Source organism: Mus pahari, chromosome 14 (assembly GCF_900095145.1).
Source record: "Mus pahari chromosome 14, PAHARI_EIJ_v1.1, whole genome shotgun sequence".
Taxonomy (NCBI): Eukaryota; Metazoa; Chordata; class Mammalia; order Rodentia; family Muridae; genus Mus; species Mus pahari.
In genome coordinates this window covers 36973725-36997570 of record NC_034603.1, presented here as the reverse complement: position 1 = coordinate 36997570, position 23846 = coordinate 36973725, and the positions used below count along the sequence as shown (strand labels likewise).

At 48.5% G+C, this 23846-nt stretch overlaps 1 protein-coding gene across 1 annotated transcript; it reads right to left on the bottom strand.

Annotated features, from left to right (window-relative positions):
• Positions 1-427: 427 nt before the first annotated feature.
• Positions 428-22759, bottom strand: Aloxe3 (arachidonate lipoxygenase 3). The gene is made up of 15 exons (XM_021212972.2): positions 22613-22759; positions 21626-21830; positions 20449-20530; positions 19496-19615; positions 19062-19187; positions 16502-16605; positions 16138-16310; positions 15254-15397; positions 14967-15170; positions 14791-14877; positions 14163-14332; positions 13475-13596; positions 7170-7270; positions 6434-6604; positions 428-980 (listed from the first exon to the last, which is right to left on the bottom strand). The coding sequence occupies exons 1-15, from the start codon at positions 22757-22759 to the stop codon at positions 801-803; spliced, it is 2136 nt and encodes a 711-aa protein (XP_021068631.1). The 3' UTR covers positions 428-800.
• Positions 22760-23846: the final 1087 nt, after the last annotated feature.

Genomic DNA, 23846 nt, shown 5'->3' with positions numbered 1-23846 from the left:
TAACACCACTTCCGCACGTAAGTCAGCCCAAAGGTCTACATGTGACTCCACCCGGGCACAAGAAGGCCAGGGATGAGCTCTGTACGTGTCCAGGAGCAGAACTGGATCTAAGTGGCACCACTAACAGTAGCACGCCCAGAACCTGGGGTCAGAGGCTTTGCAAAATGCCTGGTCTTTTCCTGACAATCCTCTGGGTCCAGCTACTCCTTCCTATCCGGATGCCTTACTCCAGGAAGTAAAGGTAGGAACAGTAGGCTGGATAGTAGGGTGAGCAGGGAAGGTGCCTGTCTCCTAAAAGATGGCCCACAGATTCACTCTTGTTCCTCACCCCAGGACTTCTACCCACCCCAACTTGGTCCACCCCATATCACCATCATCACCATCACCATCACCATCACCACCATCATCATCATCAAAACAAAGGAAATGGGAGCCAAATGCATTAGCTTTTATTGAAGTCACTGGGCTCAAAGACAAACAATAGGATGGGAGCGGGTTTAAGTAGGATATGGAAAGAGAGCTCAGAAACTCAAGCTGAGCAACCTGATGTGGGAGGAGGATGCCCCACAAAGGGCAAGGGGTCTATTGTGCATTTGATTTTAGTTAGCGGCTTTCACCCTGAACACTGCTGTACTGGTCCCTCACAGCTCAGGGCACATTTATATAATGTCAAGGCCATCATGGCCCCATGGGCAGAGGAGAAGGTCCAAACGGAGATTAAAGAGGCCTGGAAGGCCCTAGGGAGTTAGCCTTCCCCTTAGTTGTAACTTGCTTTCCTCTGGGATGGTTCCAAGTGGGACTTAGATGGAGACACTGTTCTCAATGAGTGGAGGATCCAAGTAGGCATAGGGCAGTGCCAGGCTCTGGTTGCGCTCCCTGATGTCCTTTGAGATCTGGGCCAGGCAGTTCTGGAAGGCTGCGATGCTCTGCCGTGGGGCCTCCTCTGTGAAGTGTTCATCTGGGTAGGTGCCCAGAGGCCTCTGGGAGAAAATAGGTCGAGATGTTAGAAAGCTGTTCAAGATGAGATAGAGCATAATGAAGGTTGGCATGCAAACAAATACAGTCAAGGTGTTATCTAGAGACACAATCGGTCACCTCCGTAAGGAACACAAGCCCTTCAGATCACAATGCCAGTCCTCTTCCCCACAGTGTGACCTGAAAGAATGGCCCCCACAGGCTCATGTATTTGGAGGCTTGGTCTCCAATTGATGGGACAGTTTGGGAAGGACTTGGAGATGTGCCCTTCTTGGACGAGGTGTGTCACTGAGGTGGGTTTTGAGGTTACAAAAGCCCATTCCATTCCAAATTTTAAAACACCTCAAGTGTCTGTGCATATTGGCGCACGCCTTTAATCCCAGCACTTGGGAGGCAGAGGCAGGTGGATTTCTGAGTTCAAGGCCAGCCTGGTCTACANAGTGAGTTCCAGGACAGCCAGGGCTACACAGAGAAACCCTGTCTCAAAAAAAAAAAGAAAGAAAGAAAGAAAGAAAAGAAAAAAAGAAAAGAAAAGAAAAGAAAAGAAAAGAAAAGAAAAGAAAAGAAAAGAAAAAAATCAAAACAAAACAAAACACCTTAAACCATGGATTAGCTGTGAACTCTCAGGTACTGGTCCCGGGCTATGCTCCCAGATGTCAAGACCACAGACTCTAACCCTCTGGAACCATGAACCCTCAGGGAAATGTTTTCTTTTATAAGCCGCCTTGCTTGTGCTGTTAGTCACAATAGAAAATATAACCAAGACAGCCTCCAACCGCAGAAGCCCAGACAGGCAGTGTAAAGCAGACTGTGACTTGGGCCCTAGCCAATCTGAGTGCCTCCTCTGCTGGCAACCTGTCTCACGTCACTCTGACTCTGAACGCCAATTTCTGGATCCCAACAGGGGAGATGAAGAAAAGCCCAAGTCCAGCCCCTCCCAACCCCAACCCCCCAGTGCCAGACCCACGCTTTAAACTCAGAACACAGTCGCACTCGCCACTCAACAGAAGTTAGCAAACATATTCCAGAAAACAGGTCCAAGAATATATGTCATCCCACAGGTTTACTAAGCCCAACTCCCGGGGACAATCAGCAGCCTGGTTCTGAGATATCTTTACAATCACCTGGCATGATGAAACCTCTGTTATCTGTATATAACCACCATCACAACAGCACTATCACACTGGGGAACCTGGGTAACACAATCAGGGAACCTCACAGAGAACTTCAGCCAGTGCCATCCTGTGTTTAGAACAGTCCTTCCATGGTGACTGTCAGAGTCAAAAATGCACGGATCCAGTTCCTTAGCCTTCATACAATACCATTACTACTAGTTTTACCTTTTCTTGTTAAATAGCAGCAGTCATAGCAGGAATTATTTTCTTGTCCATGATTTTAATGTGAAGACCTCTATTCATCATAAATACAGTGGGTTTTTTTGTTTCGTTTTGTTTTGTTTTGTTTTTAAAGATATACTTTAGGGCCAGGCACGGTGGCACATGGCTTCAATCCCAACATTCAGTAGGCAGAGGCAGGTGGATCTCTGAGTTCGAGAACAGTCTGGTCTACAATTCAACTTCAGGGCAGTTAGGGATGTGTACAGAAAACCTCTGTCTCAAAAACAAACAAACTAACAAACTAACAAAAAACCCAACCAACCAAAAAAATATATGCTTTAATTAAAATTCTATCGGGGGTGGGGTTTCAAACAGATTTTATTGTTGATGGCTATCTGCACTGATCAAGTTCATTTTCAACTATGATGGGCTAATTATACAGTACGCTTCCATATTGATGGAACAAACAGTATCGCTAAACTTCATAAGGTCAACTAGCCTCTCATTCTTAGCGTACACCAGACCTTGCCAGAGTACATTATTGTTTACTACACAGCACTTGCTTTTATTGGCTGTTATGTTTTTAAGAATGTTGGAGCTGAGTAGTTTATAATTTCATTTTCTTAATGACAGTTGACACGTAAGTACTTTAAATGAACCGTCACAACCACACAAACAACCCCCTAGGACGGGTTCTTCTGTGAGACCCACTTTGTAGATAAGGAAATTGAGGCTTAGCATGGCCAAATTAGAGACGTCACAAATATGAAGTGTAAAGACGTGACTGGGGCCCTCTAATGAGATCCACCTCCCTTAAGGTCACAGCCCCAGCTAGTTGGAGAACCAGGCTCCCGTGATTCAGAAAGATTCCACCTTTTCCGGTGCTTTCCAGAGGCTTGAAACGCCAAGGACGTGGTTTGCTTGCCTTAGGTCCCAGGCCTGACCGTGGGACTCCGTGGGACTGCCAACCTGTGCCAGCACACCTGTCCCTTATGTACGGTTTCCATATCTTCTAAAGCGCTGGCTGTTTCTGTGTTCTTAGAAAACCATTTGCTTCATCCCAGGTTTCCATGAAACTGTAAGCAGTATAACTTTCTCTCTATGACCTCCCTTCCCTATTCCTCATGTGTACTTATGCTCTTTTATATTTTTTTAAATTAGAATTGCTGGGCTGGAGAGACAGTACAGCTGTGGAAAGCCAGGCTCACAACCAAAAGGTCAAAAATTGTTTATAATTTCTTTATATTACCAGTCTTTTTTTTTCCCCCCTTAACAGAGTCTCACCCTGTAGCTCAGGTTAGCCTAGAAGTCACCATATAGCCCAGGCTGGTATGCGCCCACACCAATACACACATTACTAACATAAAATACATTTTTAAAAGATAGAGCATGGTGGTGTGCTTGTTTAATCCCAGTACTCTGGAGGCAATGGCAGGAAGATCTCTGTGAGTTCAACGCCAGCCTGGTCTACAGAGTGAGTTCCAAGACAGCCAGGGCACATAAAGACCTGTCTCAAACAAACAAACAAACAAACACCCAGCTCTATGCTTATTTAGCACACTGATACCTAATTCCTGAACCTACAATAGAATCATGAGAAGAGCAGAACACAGAAGCATAACAGACTAAGTCCAAGGCCATCACAGAGTTGCTTTGTGAACTAAGTAAACTACTTAATTTCCGAACGTCAATTTTCTCCCCACAGATGCTCACCAGCACTATACTAGGCTCACTTGCTTTGTGTTATTTATTTATTTACTTTCTTAATTAATTAATTAGTTTGGCTTTTCCATGATAGAGTTTCTCTGTGTAGTCCTGGCTATCCTTGGGAATTCAATATGTAGACCAGGCTGACCTCGAACTCAGAGCTCCACCTGCCCTCTGCTTCCCAGGTGCGCCGCCACCGCCCGGCTACTCATTTTGTATTTTAAGATACTGTACTTTATATCTGATTCAGTGACTGAGACACAGATCAGAGCCTCATAACTGCCAGCTACTGTTATTATCGTTGGAAGTTTCTCTGACTTATGAGGGGGGAGCCTCCAAATGATCATCTTCTTGCTCATTCATTCCTTGGGAACAGCAGGGGTAGGATCTAAGGATAAGTTCCTGTGACCCCAGAGTAAAAGGTGGTAAGTCAAAGCTTGCTAGGGAATGGACCAGTAGAAACAGGGGCTTGATGCCACGCAGGGTGACCCGAGCTTCTCCTGGGCCCTTGCAGTAGGAAAGCACTGACCGCTGAGAGTTGCCCTCTGACCTCCACACATGGGCCAGGAATGTGCATCCCATTCCCCAGGAGGTAAACGCAGAGTTGTAATTTTAAAAAACTTGCTAGGAAAGTTGGGAATGTACTTCATGTTACAGTGCTTGCTTAAAAAGCTCAAGGCCCTGGATTCAATTCATTTCACACACACACACACAGACACACACACACACACACTGAACCAGGTACTGTGGTACATGCCTATAATCTTGGTTTTTCTAAAGACTAAAACAGGCAGAGGGCTTGAACCCAGGAGTTCAAGGGCAGCCTGATTAATTTATGTTTATTTTATATGTCTTTTACCTACATGTATGAATGTGTATGTGTGTGTGTGTGTGTGTATATATATATATATATATATATATATATATATATATATAGAGAGAGAGAGAGAGAGAGAGAGAGAGCAAACATGCTGGTGCCCTCAAAGGCCAGAAAGGATGCTGGATCCCCTGCAACTGGCGTCACAGAGCTGTCACAGAGCCTCTATACGGGTGTCGAAGCAAACCTGCATACTTTGGAGGAGGAGAAAGGGCTCCATCTTTCTAGATCCTCAAAAACAAACAAACAAACAAACAAACAAACATGTATTGTGGCACACAGCTTTAATCCCAGCACTTGGGAGGCAGAGCCAGGAGGATGTCTGTGAGTTAGAGGCCAGCCAGGCCTACTTACTGAGCTCCAGAGCCACCAGAACTACATAAAAAGACTCAAAAAACAGACAAAGCAAACAATAAAAATGTAAGGAAATAAAAAAGTTGCTAGAGAGAATTTAAAAAAGAAGAAATCTAGCACTAGAAAAAGCCCCCAAAATGTGAGAAATGGGGGTGCTCGCAGGTGACACATGACCCTGGCGTGGGGCTGAGATCAAGAAAGCAGAGCAGCATGCTGGGCCAAGGCGAGGTGTGAATGGCCCTACTGGTAACTGGTGATTCAATCGCTGCTCACTTTAGCCTAAACTCCTTTGCTCTCTCATTTCCTCTCTCCAAACCTGTCCCTCTCAGTCAGTGACACAGTCACAGGAACACCCTTGTTGGGACAAATTAAGTCGTGTCACCTCTAGTTTAAAAGCCCAGAGTGGCCTCTGAATAACTACTACGCAAAGTCAGTCCTACCGTGCAATGCACCCTGCCCTGCTGTGTCACTGCCAAATCTCAGTGACCCTATGATACTCTCCCTTCCACTCCTGCTTGTTCCTCCCTTTGCCTGGAAACCAACCTTGTTCCTCCTCTGTCTGTCAAACTCCTACTTGTCCCACGGGTTTTAGCTTGTATGTCACGTCCTCCATGAAACTTTCTTAGGTTCTCCCAGACCCGTGGAGGTCCCACCAGGCCCTACCCTTGCCTCTGTTTCAGTACGATAACAATTCCAGCCAATGGTGCTTAGAAAGTGATGGCGGATGGAGGGTTAATATATGAGTACTTCCCACAGCACCCTGATGTTCACCTCTAAATAGCATTAAGGTGTCATGTAAGTGGTGGTCCAGGTGATAGGGTCTCATTCAACTTTATGTATCTAGTATCAAGCACTATGCAGACATGTGGGAGGAACCCCATGTGTAATGCTTGGGTGAATTAACAAGTAGTTGATGGATGAATGCATGATTGGATGGATGGATGGATAATTTGTAAATGACATAGATGTCATACCCAGCCACTAAAAGTGGCATTTGCTATTTCCTATGTGTGTCCTTGGAGATCAAGTATCGTTTCCTGTTAAGACAAAAAGACTTTCAAGGCAGCTGAGCAGTGGACATAAATCCCAGTGATTATCATTCAACCTTCCTTCTCCAGATCAACCTCTTCACTGTGCAGGCCCTGCAATGCCCAGCCTGTGTCTCGCAGCTCCACGCACATACCTGGTCCTTTGGCTCTTGACTGACCAGCCAGAAGAGAAGAAGGTTTCTACAGGTGGTGTTCACCTCTGGAAGAGTGTCTAGGTAACTCTTCATTGTCGTGTCACCCTTGGTCTGAGGCGGAGGCTGCCTCATGGATGATGGGGCGTTGGGCATCCAGGCCCCAAAGTCATGCTGTGGAGACAACCCCAACACTCTGGTTGGAGGTGTATAAGCATCCTCTCCCTCATTTCTGATTCCACCACCATTATCCAAGATCTCAAAGTTTAGAAATAAGTGACTATGGAAAGTCCCAGAGGTGGCCCATAAGCCCATGTCACCCGTTTGTCATTCTCTACCCACTGTTTCACAAGTGAGCAGCATGAGTCACCATGGAGGGAGGAGAACCCAGAGAAGAGGCAGTCCTCATCAGAGCCCTTGGGCAGGCATGCCTCAAGAATACCTTGATGCTCTGTGTAGCCAGTTCTTGCCAGGTTCAAGCTCTGATCCCAATAGAAGCTCCCAAGAGTCGCCACTGTAACTCTGGATGCAGCCTCACCCAAGCATCACTCAACAATAGCCCTTCACCCCACCCAGTCGCCACTCCAACCTCAAAGCCACAATAATCCCACCCCAACCCTGACCCACCCATTCGCTCAAGCAGAACCCTGACTTGAGTCCATTGCCAAGGCTAATACACCTTTGGAAGCTAACATGTTGGGTGGCCCAGTGCCCCTAGGCTTGCTCTCCCAAGCCTTACCTGCCCACTATTGACTGCAGCATGCTGGGCGGAGCAGTTAAAGATGATAGCAGTGAGGTACTTCACGAGCTCTCCTGGGGTGCACAGCCGGCTTGGGAAGCCTGGGTGTGGAGAGGAAAGGAAGAGGGTGTGGGTATGGATGGGAGGTGCTGGATTCCTGGGGGTTTCTCAGGGCAGGGGTTCACTTCAAGGGGAGAGGGAAGAAATACGGGCTAGACATGGGCTACAACCTTTAAAATTAGCGCTGGGATAGCCACCACCAAGAGCCTTTGAATCAGGATCGGATTTGGTCGATGGACTGGAAAATGATGAAAAACCAGCTCTCGACAGAGGCCACACCAAGCTGCCCATCTTTGCCCCAGAAGGCACTTCCATTGGTAGGTCCTCTCTAGCCCATAGCAGCATTCATGACTTAGTTCTGCTCATGTTACCAATACCCATGGAAGACCACCAGCAAAGCATCCTCGGCTTAGCAGGAGCAACAAGAGACCACGTTCCTCAAACGTGCTCAGCGGGGAAAGCAGAAGGAAAGATTAAAGGAAATGTTTGAAGCCTAAGAGGAGATCCATGGAACAGAAACGGGAGCTGGGGCTACACTGTCCTGGGAAGAGAAAGTGTCTTCCTGTGTTGAGGGATAGATGAGATTTAAATATGACAAAGGTTAGATGCAGAGGTCACATCTATAGTCAGGGATCTTTGGGAGGTTGAGGCAGGACTGCTTGAGCTCGGGAGTTCAAAGCTGATTGGACGCTACAGTGAGATCTCAACTCAAAAAAACAAAACAAAACAGAAAAAAAAAAAAACAAGCAACAACAAAAACAAACAACGAAAAGGTCTCCAAAGACAGGTGAAGACCCTTGCCAAGCCTGACAACCTGAGTTTAACACACACACATCCCCCACTGGGGCACACGTGTGAAAGGAGAGAAGCAACTGTTCTCTGACCACACACATACACACACACACACACACACACACACCATGTAGGGTATGCCTTTGGTCACACACATATGCATCACACACATACACACACACACAATAAATAAATGTAATGAAAATCAAAAATAAATAGAACAATATTTAAAAATCACTTAAAGAAAATTGCAGAAGGGCTGGCAACTCGGCTTCGTTGATAGCGTGCTTTGTTTGTTTGTTGTTGTTGTTGTTGTTGTTATTGTTGTTGTTGTTTCTAAATGTACACAAAGCCCTCAGTTTTCTCCTCAGCACAGCATAAACCCAGTGTTGGTGGCACGAGACTGTAATCCCAGCATTCCAGAGTGGGAACAGGAAGATCAGTTCAAGTTTATCCTTGGCTATGTATTGAGCCGAAGGCCAGTCTGAGATATATGCCACCCTGTCTCAAAATAAATAGATCAGTAAATAATCAGAGAGCCCTGTCAAGCACACGGACCTCACCCAAGTTCATGACTTTACTCTCTGACTCTGATGAATGAAATCACAGATAAGTTTAATAAAGCAAGATAGGAGGACTGTACCAGCGGTAGCTAAACCCAAGTGTGGGTCTTAAGTAGAAATCAAACATCCTTGTGGAGGTAAGGGATGGAGCATGGCATTTGGTTCTGAAGTGGGAGTTGTATCTGGAACTGATCCCTCTCAGGCACCAAAGGACAACTGTACTTTTTTTTTTTTTTTTTTTTAAGGTCTTTCTATGTCGCTCTGGCTGTTGGCTCTATGCGGGCCAGACTGGCTCTAACTCAGAGATCTACCTTCTTCTACCTCAGAAGTGCTAGGATTAAAGACTATCCACCACCCTTGGCATGACAACTGTATTCTCTTGTTTGTTTATTTTAAGACAGGGTTTCTCTGTATAGCCCCGGCTGTCCTGTAACTCGATTTGTAAACCAGTAGACCAGGCTGGCCTTGAACACACAGAGGTCCTCCTGCTTCTGCCTCCAGAGTGCTGGGATTAAAGAAGTATGCCACCCACCTCCCACGTGACAACTGTACCCTTTATCCAGGCACACAGATCAAATTCGGTGTGCTCTCTCCTCCTTTTACCTCACATTACACATATCAGCAAACACTTCCAGATGCCCACCTTTCCTGGTTTCCATGTTTTCCACCACTATCCAGTTACCACCATCTCTCTTGGGTGAGTCCTGCATTTCCTCCTCTATCCTTTGTTGGGCTAAATCAGGGGTTGAAGGTAGGTACACACACACACACACACACACACACACTCATAAATCAAATGATGTCACCTTTCACTAGAACCTTCAAGAGAGTTCCCACCCCACCCCCAATCACTCACTTTACTGGCTCCTTGTTCCCCTCCCAACTTTCCTTCCCTTTACCTACTCTACTCTGGCGACACAGGAGGTCTTTGTGATACTCTTCAAATACTCTGGTATACCCAGACCCCGGGGCCTCAACTCAACTGCTTCCCTCAACCCCTTCAGATCTTCACTCAAGTCCTAGCTCCTCAGAGAGTCCTCCTATGGCTACCTATATGAAATATTATCCCTGAGACGATTCTGGTTTCCTTCCTAGCACTCACAGCCAACTGACACAGTTGCTGATCATTGCCGTCTCCCACAAACCATGCTAAGTTCCATGAAGAGCAGTTTTGTCTATTTGTTCGCTGCTGAACCCCAGTGTCTAGAACGATACTTAATAGATATTAAGAGCCCTGTAATTGTCGGTTGAATGAAGTGACATGAGATACTAAGATACTAAGATACAGGAGTGGTGGGGCACAGGGCACACGGTATTTGAGAGTCCTGGGAGGGGAATGAAGCTAAGGCTGCGGTAGGACGGCTGAGCATGCGCTTCTTCATGGTTTCTGAGGACTGTCCGGGGAGTGACGCTGCAGGCTTAATGAGTGGGCTGCAAGAGGCTGGAAGAGGGGAGGCAGAGGGAAAGCCAAGGTACAATGCAGAGTCAGAGTCTGGAACTGTGGTCCTGATGATGGGAAAGGATGCAGAGAGTAGAGATTAACCATCCACCTGGGCCCAGGAAGACAGAAGAGTACTCAGATAGTTAGAGCCAGACTGGGGAGGGAGGGTAACTGGGACGGAGAATCAGGCATTGGTCCAGCAATCAATCAGGCATTGATTGGCCCAGCGTGGGTAGGGAGCCTCTGAACTTCCCATCCTAGTTGATTCTCTAAATCCGGAAGCAAATAAAGAAGTAATGCAGGAGTCAGGCCACAGGTACTTTTCTGTAATTCGTGGTGTTTATTGTCATACCCCCTTGAAATCTGAAAGCCGTAGTCCAATTACCTTTCAATTAGAATCTAGAGTAAATTTGTACTGGCTGGAAGAGTTGTTGTCAGTCTGAAAAATGCTATAGTGTACAGACTCACAGACAAGTTTAATAAAGAGGGGGAACTGAACTAACAACAATTAAATCTCAATTTGAGTCTTAAACAGGAAGCATACACCAAGAGAAAGAAACAACCAGGATCCTGATTAACAGTGCGTTTGCAAAACGCAGGAAAAGGTCACCCTTTAAAATACCCGAGACACCTGGCTGTCATCATCACCTTAACCTAGAAATCGCTCCTGGCCCTGTGAATGTTGAGACAAGCTGACAGCAGGCGACTTTCAATATGATGCAAACAGAGCACAGCATCACCTGAGAAATAGTCTGAGAAAAATGTGCAGCCCTCATACATTCCTCCCGGTTTACAAAATCTACACCAGACAGGAACAAGACGGGCCACATATGAGAAAACAATTAGGTAGAGTCAAAGGTGACACGCTGGAGAGCATAAACCCGGACTTTTCCATAACTACATGTGGCCTAACTATAAACATTTTAACAGGGGGCCATGCATGGCGGTGCATGCCTTTAGTCCTAACACTAGGGAGGGAAGGGCAGGCAGATCTCTGAAAGTCTGTGGCCAGCCTGGTCTACATAGAGAGTTCTAGGCCAGTAAGGTATCTAGGGAGACCCTGTCAAAACAAACAAATAACAAAAGTCAAAACAGACAACAACAACAAACTCCACAAAATACTTAAGCCAAAAGAGCCTTTAAGCCGGGCGTGGTGGCGCATGCCTTTAATCCCAGCACTCGGGAGGCAGAGGCAGGCGGATTTCTGAGTTCGAGGCCAGCCTGGTCTACAGAGTGAGTTCCAGGACAGCCAGGGCTATACGGAGAAACCCTGTCTCGAAAAAACCAAAAAAAAAAAAAAAAAAAAGAGTCTTTAAAGTTTAAATAAGATGTGGTCCTTGATTGGCACCTGTCTCAGTTGGATCAACAGCACCATGGGGAAATGTGGAGATGGACTACATACATGTAAGGGTGATAATGATGAATACTGACATTTTGTATCAATGTGTAGGGCTAAGGGTATATAGATAGCTCAGTGGTACAACACCTGCTTACCATGCAGGAAGACCTGGGTTTGGCTCTCAGAACTACAAAAGGTTATCCAAAGGAGACTGTGGGCTGGGTGTTGTGGCACATGCCTTTAATTCCAGTAGGCCACACAGGCAAACTGAAAGCCTGGTCTGTATGCCAAGTTCCAGGCCAGCTAGGGCTACATTAGACATGCCGTCCAAATCAAACAAACTCCAGCATTGAAAGCATAGGATTGATCAAAAGGAGTGGGCTGGAGAGATGGCCCAGTGGTTAAGTGCTCTTCCAGACGTTTTGAGTTCAATCCTCAGTACCTACATGGTGGCTCACAACCATCTATAATGGGATCTGATGCCCTCTTCTGGCATGCAAGTGTACATACACGCAGAGAGAGCATTCATACATAAAATAAGTCTTTTTTTTTTTTTTTAATGGCAAAATATTGACCATAGAATCTGGTGGGTAGGCTGTTTATGAAGGTGTTTATTAGAATGTGCTCTAGTATATTATATCTTTGAAATTTTTTGTCTAAAAGATTAGAAAAAATATATACCAAGTCCCTTCTGGCTAGAACTGCAATAGCTATTCTTTCTATTTGACGGTGACTTAAAACTAACCTCTTTCTTGAGTCTCCCCAGATAGACCTCCCCTGTGAGGCCACCAGAAGCAATCAGTTAGCTAAAAGTCACATCCCTATTGAGAAGCCCAGGGTAAGGGAAACTGGTGGGTGGACATTTGAGCCTCTTTAATAAGTAAAGACAGAAGACTCTGTGGGTAAAGGCACACAATGCTCTAACCTGGTGTCCTGTGTTCAACTCCTGGGAGCCACTCGGTGGAAGGGAGAGAACTGATCCTGTGAGTTTTCCTCTGACTTCCACACACACGCTGTTATGATCCCATACACACAAACCAATCAAACAAATAAAATGTAATTAAATATTTAAAAAAAAAAAAAAGAAGCCAGACCCGGTGGCCTACGCCTTTAATCCCAGGACTGGAGTGACAGAGGTAGGCGGATCTCAGACTTGGAGGCCAGCCTGGTCTACAAAACAAGTTCCAGGACAGCCAGGGTTGTTACATAGAGAAACTCTGTCTTGAGAAAAACAAAAACAAAAACAAAACCCAAACAAACAAAATGGTAAGATAAACAAATAAACACACAAATAAAAACATCTGGTCATGGCGGTGCAGCAGGCCTTTAAACAGAGAGACAGACAGAGACAGAGAGACAGAGACAGAAAGACAGAGACAGAGACAGACAGACCAAGACCTTTGGAAAAGTCAGTGTTGAATTTCTAACCCTGGAAATGTACCATAGAAGACAACAGAAGTAAGGTTTCTTCCATTAAGAAGGATTGTGTAAGGGAATCACAGAGCCAGGATAGTCAAGAGTTAGTACCACCAGGGAGCAAGAGCTCAGACTCCTGGGACTGAAAGAATACTAAGGAAGGAAGGAAAGAAGGAAGGGAGAGAGGGAGGGGAAAAGGGAGGAAGAAAGGGAGGGAGGGGTGGGACATCTGCTTGCCAAGCAGGCAGGGCACAATCAATCAGTCCATAAAGATGCTCGTGACCACACAAAGTGAAGAGAAAATTAGCAGCTAGCATGACTGTCTAGCAAGATGGTTACAAAAGCATGTAAGAAAAAGTTCTAGACTCCACTGAAGTCAGCGGAGGCTCCCACCACATGGTGCACAGCAAATAAATATACCCGAAGGTGGAGGAACCATGAGGTCAGGGTTGAAAAGCAAGAGCTTCAGAAACAGTCCAGACTGGCTTAGAATTCTGCCTTAGCAGTTAAATAGAATAATGGTATGGGCTTCAGAGATGCAGCTCAGTGGTAGAGCTCTTGCTTAGCATGAGCAAGACCCCGGGGTTCAATCCCCAGCACCATATGAAATGCCATTTAGTAGTATGGGTTTCAGTAATAAGAACTGATTCATGGAGGAAAGGTAGACGGTGTAAGTAAAGACAGAGAAGGATACCTGAACTCTCCCGACCGAGGAACGCCTGAGCAAAAATCTCACCCACCCAGGCTTGCAGTTCACAGTCCTGCTGCACAGAGGCATCACTGGGATAATAGTAGCTCACGATCTCTGAGACAAACCTGCAAGGAAAAACTGCTGGTGCGCCCCGGGATGGACAAGGGCCTAGGTCAGGCCAGACATTGAGGCCCACCACACTCAGGGTGGGGAGAGGCAGACAGCCAGAGTCTACTACTGAGTCCCCAAAGACAGAAGGTGACTTCAGTAGGACCCACAGATCCGGCTGGGACCATTGCCTAGGCTTCTCCTAAGTACTCCCACCCCCACCCTCTAAATCAAAGATGTTTTGGGTTTCCTCTCTAGGAGGTAATGGGGAGGAGAGTCTATGCCTTCTGCTCCCTCCCTGTTCAGCAGGCAGGAGGAAGAAGCCCTGCCCGCCCCAGCAAGCCCGGATCTTCTGAACAAGGTGTTCCTTCCCTTCTTTATAGCAACTCACAGTCCCCTGCTATCTCACTCACAGGGAACCTGTCTGCCAGTTCCTATTTTGGGGAGTTTCTTAAACTGGATGGAGTCCGAACGCCCCAGAGACCCTGGCCTCAAGCGCTCCAACTGATAGGAAAACAGGAGCCCACAGTGCACCCTGGGCCCGGAGACCTTGGTGGCTGGAAGGACCTTAGGGTCCCCACACCTCTCAATAGCCGCCCAGATCTTCAGGCCGTCGTCCCGGTAGTGGTAGTTGGGAATGGTCAGGACGCCACGAGCCCGGAGGCTATCCGGAAGGCAGAAATCCGTGTAGGTGAAGTGGGCCAGCCCGGTGCTCATGAGGTAGATGAGGCCGCTCCTACCGATGGACGTGACCTGGGGACACGGGACATAGCTGGGCTTCTCAAACTGGCTCACACCCCACCCCATAGTGCCTGGAGACCAACTGAAACTAATGGATCAGCTCAGGGAGGGGCATATGCGATTTATCAAGCAGTCAAGGATCACATGGGCCTGCTAATGTGGACTGGACTTCGCAGACTGAGGACCTACAGAGTGCAGGGAGGGGACCCTGAGTGACAATGTAAGGGGAGAGGAGATCTCAGGATCATCTGGGAGCAGTGCTGGGCTAAGGTCGCCTTGCCCATAAAACCTACTTCTGAGGGGGTAGGACTGACCAACTGGGTCAAGGCTTAGGGGAGGGGCAAGAGGCACAGTTTATGGGAAAAGGCAGAGGAGGATTACACAAGGGTCTGGGGAGCAAGAGCTTAATTTGTGGGCGGGGCAAGCATATTTGTGGGCGGGGCCTTATGGTCGTGGCGGGGAGGCTGCACCTTGTCCACGAGGCCCTCTGGGTTGAGCAGCGTGGCTCTTGCGATGGTGTTCACTTGCAGCGTGTAGCGAGTATGAGGAAGCAGGAGCTGCGAGAGGAACGAGGTCACGTGAGTCGAAGGTCAGGGAAGGCCTGCAGGCCCCACTCCCTTTAGTCTCAACCCAGCATCCCGCGGACCTTGTAGACTGGATGACAGAGCGGCAGCTGACGCAGTGTAGCCATGGAGAAGGCCTCGCATAGCAAATGCGTGCACAGAAAATGCGTGTTGTTCTCGTGCACCAAAAACTCAGAGTTGCGCACCCACGTCTTGGCCAGCAGCCAGTCCAACTCGCAGTCAGTGGGCAGAAAGATGGGGCTCTCTGGCCCTGGTGTCTGGCTGAGCTGCGCGTGCGGGAGTAGTAAGAGGTGTGGCTCAAGTCTGTTAGCCTGAGGCTCCACTCCTTAAATCTCAACCCGAGGCTCACCTGGATTGCTAATGGCAGCAGCACCCCCTGTGGGTTGAGCCACAGCAGGCAGAGGGGAGCTGTTACGTACTGTTGGAGACCGTTTAGGCAATGGACTGGGGCCTCCGCCAGGATCCAGTAGTCCGCCAGAAAGATGTGCCCCCTCTGGAGAAGGCACAAAGAGACTTAACAAGCCCTCTCCTCCCCGTGTCCCTCTTTTCTCTCTGCTCTCTACAACAAGGAGGAGCTGAGGTTCCCCAGTTCGAGACTCAGCAGTTCTTGCTACCTGCTACTAATGGCCAATGCTAGGTACCGCACCCTTCCCAGAATGCCCGGAATGAGGTCTAGTTGATTCTGTCGTTGTGTAATCCCTCACCTGGCCTCTGGGATTGGACAAGGCAACGTCCTCTGCTCCCCCCCCCCCATACCTTGTCAACCCTACTCCCTCAGCTCAGAGGGACTCCCCTCCTAAGATATGACCTCAGTGTATCTAGCAACAGCAAAATCAATACATAGTGAATTTACCAACCACAGCCTCAGCTTCGGAGAATGTCTGAGGGCTTGGCTGTCACAAAGGAGAATAAGTTGTCATCTACTCTACATCCTCGGAGCTCCTAGTCCTTTGTAATCGCTCCTGCTACACCTGCCAGTCTTGGGTTGGCCTGTCCTAACACAGTCCTCTTTAGCTTTAACATGGGGGAATCTCCAAGACCCTAAAACGGTCCTCAAACCACCCCAAGTCCCACCCGGCCCTCCTCCGTATCCGTTCCTGAAAGATAGGCAGGCCTGCGCTGTGGATAGGGCCCACAGACCTGGACCATCCCACCGTCACGTACAGCCCTAGTCCACAATGGTTGCCCACCTGCCTCCCTCCTATTATGACCACTGCTGAGGTCTTCACCCACCTCTAGCTCTGTTTGTAGGCAGGTGCCTGGTCCCAGCAAAGGTGCCACCATGTCATTGGTGACAGGCAGCTTGCTGGGCAAGCTGGAGAGGCAATGAAGCATGACGGGGTTGACACCATTCAGGTACTGGTACCCAAAGAAGCTGTCCTCACACCAATGCTCGGTGACGTACTCTGGAGGGGTGGGGGAGGGTTGGCAAGAGAGGGAACCAGTGGGTCTGGAACGTACTTTCCAAACTCTGGTCCTGCCCAGCCCTTTGCTCCTCTTTATGGCTTCCGTTTTCCTCCCAGCAACAGTACAAGGTGGGTGTAACTACATTTTCAGATACAGTAGAAGGCAGGCCCCCCCGCCTGGCTCTGCACACCTGAAGTGAAGGTCTTATGGCACCAGAAGATGTTCCGGATGTCATCCAGCCTCTTCCAGGAGCCTTTGCGGTCCAGGAGACCTCGAATCTTCATGCCAAAGGATCTGAGGGAAAGAAGAAGGTGAGAGCCGGTGGGGGCAGGGGAAGGAGGAGTCACGGGGCTCATGGCTGGAGAGAATCAGCAGGTTCATTTCCCAGGTAAAAGTGCCTCACAACCCACATGGGAGAAGAGCCTAGCAGTAAGGTGAAGCCCTGCAGAGTCCAGGGTCCTGCTTCAAACGCAGGTGTCCCTGGGATTCGCGGACGTAAAAGCAGGGCTGCCCTCGCTGGAGTTTTGACCTGCCGTCTTCAAGCTTCTAAGAATCTCTGAGCCCTTCAATGGCTCCTCTCTGCCTGTAAGACAAAGCCCCAGCTGCCACGCCTGGCTTTTCCCAATGCTGCCCTCCAGCAACTCTCTATAACCTTTGCAGTGTTTTCTCCCACTCCTCTGCACCAACCAAGACCTGGTTTCCAAACATAATCAATAATGTGCTGTGTTCGCTCCTGGGCTGGTGAAAATGGGGTTGACAAGCTGGGGCATGTGCTTCTGCATCTTGTAGATGCTTACACCGCCTGGTTTTTATTTTTCACCCGTGAGCATCATCCATCCCCTACGTCCAAGGCTCCATTCAAGCCGAGTCTCTGCTGGATAGCCTCTACTACCATAGGTCAGTCTGGTCGTCCGTCTAGCTGCAACTCAAACACCAGCTCCTTGCCTGACTCCCCTAAAGCCCCTGCCTCGTAGCATTCACAATCCCCTGTGTTTCGTTATAACCTAGCCATCTGTGACTTCCTATCCTACTATAGCTCCTTAGGGAAAGGACTCTGCCCATCCCCTCGCAAGCACTCACCAAGTGGGCTGAACTAAAGGCAGAGGGATGGAGTTCAGAACAGGGTAGGGTTGTAGCAAGGGGTCACTAAGGCACCTGGCTACGTGATGGTGCTGATGGTCCCTGAAGAGTGTGGGCAGCTGAGGAAGGCAGAGGGTGGGGGTGGACTCATGACTTTACAGACCCAAGGTCAAGGTCATCCACGCTCACAAAGTGCTTGCTCGCCTACTGCACAAACATTTGTGGAGTGATTTCGAAGCACAACCCAGGAGACAGAAAAACAAAACAAAACAACAAACAACTTGGCAGAGCTGAGTCTAGTAACACAAACCTATGTAGGCCCAGTTAACTCAGCTGGTGAAGGAAGATCACAGGCCCAAGCCTGCCTGCCTGGGTTACAGAGGAAAACTGGAAGAGCTAAGTCATGAAGGCAGAGGCCTAGGAGGCAAATAACCAAGGAGACTCTTTCCCTTTCCGAGGGTCTGCCACAACTGTCCTTCACAACACACCCTGGTCTCCAAGACCAGGCCTGCCTCCCTCTGACCTTACTTGGGACCCCTGCTGGCGACCCCATTCTTGCTTAGACCTTCACATCCTTCTCAGACTCGCCTCTGGCCTTCTCTACCTTTCCAGATGCCCCCATGGTCCCGCCAGGATTTGATAATACATCCTTGTCCTGAAGTCAGGCTCCGTCCATCCCAAACAATCCAGGGGACTACTGGACACTCCTCCCTCTAGTGATAGCACGATTAAAAAAATCCTAGCTGTCGACCTAAGCTGATAACACCTGTCCTGGTAACTCTTAACCACACACAGGCATCCTCAGCGATCCCAAGGATTCCTTCTACCAAAGGCATCCCCTTGAAGGGACTGTCGATCTAGAGATTTTGTGCTTAGATTATCTCACTGGCTTTTCCTGCAAACCTATGGTGGGGGTTGGAGAGATGGCTCAGTGTTCAAGAGAGCACTAGCTTCTCTCAAGGAACCTGGGTTCAATACCATTATCCACAAGGGGCAGCTCACAACCTCCTATAACCAATCTGATGCCATCTTCTGGCCTCCGTGGGCACCGGCATGCTCATGGCATGCACTCACATAGACACACACACACACACACACAAACATTTTAAAAATAATAATAATAATAAACGTAAAACTTATGATGTCTGGGTGAGTGGGTCATTTTACCCTCCGGGCAATTGTCCAGAGACTATGTAAGAATTAAGGTTATGCTACAGGACATGGTAGCTCAGGCCTTTAACCCCAGGCAGAAGCAAGTAGATCTCTGTGAGTTCAAGGCCAGCCTGGTCTACATAGTGAATTCCAAGACTGCCAGGGCTATGTAGAGAGACCCTGCCTCCAAAAAAAGGAACAACAACAACAACAAAAAATTAAGGTTACACATCCAGAAAGTATTATGGGCTTTGGAGTTGAACCTGAGATGGCCTGGCCTCACCTCCTCAAGGCTTAAGGACAATGACTTCATTGGCCCCTGGGGCCACACCCTGAAGAATAGGGAGGAGATGAAGGACAAAGCAAAGGGAGGCTGGGAGGAAGGAAGAGAGGAATGTGAAGATCTGTGGGAAATGGGGGCAGAGAGAAGGGCTGGGTTGCCTTCCTGTGAGGTCCCCCTGGTATGGATGGGGAAGAAGGGGCCAAGAGCCGAGGCACAGGGGAAATGACAGGCTCACGCAGGAAGGGCGTTGAAGATGAGCGAGGCCGTCTTCCTGGCTGAGTAGCGAATGTTGGGTTCCATGTGCAGCAGAGATGGGATGTCAATCTTCATGGGAAAGCCAGGCAGGTACCGGTTCCCAGAGCTGAGGAGGGGCAGGCAGAGAGGATAGAACCAGTCATTGGCCCCGGAGCCCCTTGATCCCCTCTCTCAGCTTGTCCCCAGATGCTCTAGTCCCTCTCTCACTAAGTCTCAACCCCGCCCTTTCTGGCCAAACCAGAAGGAACCTCTTTCTCTCTCTGCTAACCAGGTGAGGATCATCACCTCTCCTGAGAGGTGAAGAGAACTTGACATGGACTCTGATACCTCCCTCCACTCTGGCCAGCATCCATCTCAACACACGGTGGTCTACGTTCCTCCCCTCCACCTCTTTCCCGAGCCTTGGCTTCTCACTTGTCATCCTGATCTGCACAAGGTACTGTCTTGGTCAAGGCAAATTTCTTATCTGACTCCATCTCCTGAAAGCTGCTGACATCCACCATTCGAGGGAAGCCGGGGGCAAAGATCTTCCAGCTGCCCAGGGGAAGAGACAGAAGCAGCAGGTTAATCTTGGGATAGACAGAATCCTTTACTTCTAAAAATACGACTTCAGGTGAGCACTGCTGCTTTGTGTTTCCTGTATTTGTGACAAGAGTTAGATTTCCTCCGTGAAGGCCCTGGGCTTCACGTAGGGAGTAGAACGTGGGATCTTGTGCATGCCAAGCACATACTACACTGCTGAATCACACCCCTAAGCCTCTGAGGAGTGCTCAGGGAATGACATGGATTCCAGCACCGATTCAGAGATGGGCTTATATTATGATTAAGGTAAAACGAGCTTGGTGACACACACCTGAAATCCCAACAATTTGAAGGCTGACATAGGACAACCTGGGCTACACAGTAAGTGTTCCCAACCCCAACCTCAAAAAAAAAAAAAAAAAAAAAAAAAAAGTGTGATGTGTTTGAGGGTTCACCAAGACTGGTAAATACAGTACTATTTCCAATATGGGGGTTTGATTTCCATCGGGGCAGTAGAGGCTGAGAATGGTTAATTGGTGGTCTTGGTTAAACGTTGGCTTTGGGGTTTTATGAGAGTGCTCAAGGGATCGAACTTGGGGGCCTAGGGAATGCTAGGTGAGCCCTCTCCTCCTGAGCCACAGCTCCATTCCCTGCTGAAGGAACTGTTGATTTTAGTATTCTGGCTCTAGATTCAGGATACTGTTAGAGTGGAGTTAAGTTTAAATGATAATCCTAATCTAAATTGGGTTGCCAAGGTTTTAACTGATGTCAGAATTAAGGACAATCTGAGTAAGGCCGAAGTCAGAACAAAGGTGGGGCAAAGAGTCCAGTCAGGCTGCCCTCACCGATAACATTCTTGGCGGGCTCGGAGTTCCCGTTTCCTGTGGTCCAGAAGGAGGGGAAGAGAATCCTGACAGATGGTTCTTGCTGTAAGGAATGAAAACCACTCTTTATATAAATCTCTTTTCAAACAGTACTTCCTGTTGCCAATGCCTGAGCCCCCTAACTCTTCAGCACAATCCTCCGCTATCTCCTCATGCATCGTGTTGGGGAATGTCCACATACTCTTTGATCATCCATCACGAATTGGAAGCTATAGCAGTGTACCAAGTCATAGGTCCATTCCTAACCATTCATGTTTGTCTCCTTTCTAGATGACACACTCCTTGAGGATACCAGTCATGTCATGCTCACTGTCTGTCCTTCCAGAGTCTAGCTTGCTGCCTGGCTATGCTAGGATACTCAGCATACACTTGATAACTACTGGATCAATACATTTTAATAAAGCCATCATGTGCTCTGATGATGAGTGAGGATTGATAGGAAAGTCTATGAAAAGGTCCTTGTAGACTGTGGAATGACGTTCACTTGCCTCACTCTAACACAGACACCCATCCCTCATCTCTGAGACTTATCATAACACACACACACACACACACACAACACACATACACAGAGGCACACACACAAAATCCCAGTGTTATGTCTGTGGAACAAAGAGTTCTGGAGGCAAGAAAGGGCTCACACCAATATCCTTGAAATCCAAAATTCAACAGGAGAGCCTGACTCACTTCCCAGACACTTCGTCCCCACCAGAAAAGCTAGAAAAAAGTAAGGTACAGGATCGTTGCAGATGAATTCTCTAAATATTCATGGCTTTTCTACCTGTTGAAATCTAGCTTGTACATCCATCCCTTTCTGAGTTCCGGGAGATCATACTCTGGAGAAATGCAGAGGGATACGTAAGTGTGAGTCTGTCTGTGTGTGCTTGTCTGTGTCCATCTGTCTGTGTGAGCCTGTCTGTGTGTACCTCCAGAGCAATAAACACTACCCAGGAAGCTCTTGCATGTCAGGACTTTAGCAGTGCTCTTTATTAGACACTATCTCTTTGGGATCCCAGCATTCCTAACCCCAATCACATTCCCTACACACCGAGTTCTGTGAGACTCCATTCCTTTATACTCCATTCCTAACCCCACAGGAAGCCTCCGCAGCATTGTGCAGTCTCTGTCCCTTGCCCACCTGTTCCTGGCCGCAGCTCCACAGTACAGTAGCCATCGATCCACTGATAGCAGGGAAAGTGGACAGCAGAGCCATCAGGGGCGGTGACACAGATGCGACTGCAGTACCAAGGGTCCTTGCAGAAGAAAGCAAAGCGCTCCTTGTGTAAGCGCAACAGCAAGATCTCACCCAGCTCTGCTTCACAGCGTATCTTGTACTTCTGAACCTGGAGTGAGGGAAGCAGCAAGCAGGCCTTTGAGCAACCGGGAACTGCCGAGGCCGTCTTTGCACTCTGAAATGTGCATCAACACCTCTATCTATCTGGGATATCGGCCTGAGCAGTCGTTGACCCATGTGGTTCCTTTGTGTGATTGAGATAAAGAGCCTGTCTCCATTCAGAGAGAAGCAGGCACCATGCTCAGTGCCTGAGTGAATTTTTGCAGGGGTTCCTACCCTCGCTGGCCAGTAGCTCACTTTTATGTAGGGTCATTAGGAAACTAAACTAGTGGCTGACAAAGCAGACCCCTCCCAAAGAACAGGACACCCATGATCTGATCAGAGGAATCAATTTGGTCAAAGCCTAGTGTCAGTTAGGGGAGGAGCCAGGTCAGGCAGTGGTGGCTTTTAATCCCCGCACTCAGGAGGCAGAGGCAATCAGATAGCTGAGTTCTTTGAGGCCAGCCTGGTCTACACAGAGAGTTCCAGGACAGCCAGGGCTACACAGAGAAACCCTGTGTGGAAAAACCACAGAAAATAATAACAATAACAACAATGATAGGAAAAGCCAGGAAGTTAGGGGAAGTCCCCAGAACCCATCCCAAATGTCCTTTCTTCTCCACAGTCCTGTCTCAGAACAATTGGTATGGTTTATCGTCTCCCAAAAGTCAGGGATGTCAAAGAAAATGATCACAGGGTATAGCAGGCTTCCTGAGTTCAGCAGGACTTGATGAATCCAACAAGAATAATCCTCACTTCCTTCAGGTTCCCCCATCTCTCCTCGGTACTCACCGATCCAGAGGCGAAGTCCCTGCCTGCACGATCCAGTTTCTGCTTAGGGCTTTCACCACAGGTGCCTACCAATGTAGCATAGATGTTATCCAATGTGCCAGCCTTCAGGTAGGAACCAGTGGTCACACACAGGCGATATACTGCCATGATTGGACCCAATAACCCCAAACCAGTAGCTGGCCTAGAGAAGGTGCGCTACAGGTGAGGGGGCGTCAGCGTCAGCTCCTGGGCAGGAGGCTGGGGGCTGGGGAAGGGTGGGCCTGAAGAAGGATCCAGCTCTAGGATGTTCCTGGGCTCCCGCGCGCTCTCTCTTCCTCGATCTCTCACGGCAGCTCCGCTGGTAGCTCGGGAGTTCTATCCCCGCCCACCGACTTGCACCCTAATACTTGTTTGCTTGCTTCTGACACAGCTGTCCCGCTGGCTGGCTCACCCAGATGGATATCAGAAGCCTAGGCCCATTGGTGAGGGAGGGAATAAGGAAGGAGGGACCAAGGGCCAAGTGGAAGACAGGGAGGAGGTGACGCGTGTGTGGTTGGGACACTACTTTGTGTCTGATCAGAGATGTCCTGAAGCCCATGTTCACCCACTCCCCAGACTCCATCCAGAGCCTTTTCCTCCTATTTCTAAACCAGAAATGGGCACCAGAACACCAGAATTCCTACATGTGAATCACCCACGTGAATCACACCGTGCATCGGAAAGCTGCACTAACTCATAAGTCACAGGTGACCTCATCAACAATCAAGTGAATAACACACATCTTAGCACGTGACAAGGCCATCGTGTTCTCCATCCTGCCACCGACCCACCCATCTCCTCCTAAAGTCTAGTCTTCTGTCTCCAGTTTTTGATACTCACGACCTCAATCACTCCTTTGGGATAGGACTTGCCTGCCAAGTGAGTGGAAGCCTGCCCGACAGCATCTGGAGGCCCTCATGTGACATTCTTTACGCTCCAGGTCCTCCCTCAGCCAGCCTGCTGAACCGTGGGAGGTACCCTGTATGCCCTAGGTGTCCAAGATCTAGGTCACAAGGACCAGGGAAGAAAAAAAAGTAGACTCTACCGGGGAAAACTGTGGCTCGCAGCGGCCCCGCGTGGCTGGTCTAGGCACCTCTAGATTCCAGCTTGAGTGGCATTCCTGCCCTCCTTAACTTCTAGTGAAAGCATAGGCGTTAGCGACTAGGTCTCAGTAAGTCAGAGTCCTAGACAAAAACGGACGTCATCCTTTAAATAC

Coding starts and splice junctions, on each gene's coding strand:
- Aloxe3 (XM_021212972.2), bottom strand. CDS start 22,759: ATGGCAGTATATCGCCTGTGTGTGACCACTGGTTCCTACCTGAAGGCT. Junction 19,188..19,495: donor TGTGCAGATCAGGATGACAA/GTGAGAAGCCAA, acceptor GCCCCTCCTCAG/CTCTGGGAACCGGTACCTGC. Junction 15,398..16,137: donor GCCTACAAACAGAGCTAGAG/GTGGGTGAAGAC, acceptor TGCCTTCTCCAG/AGGGGGCACATCTTTCTGGC.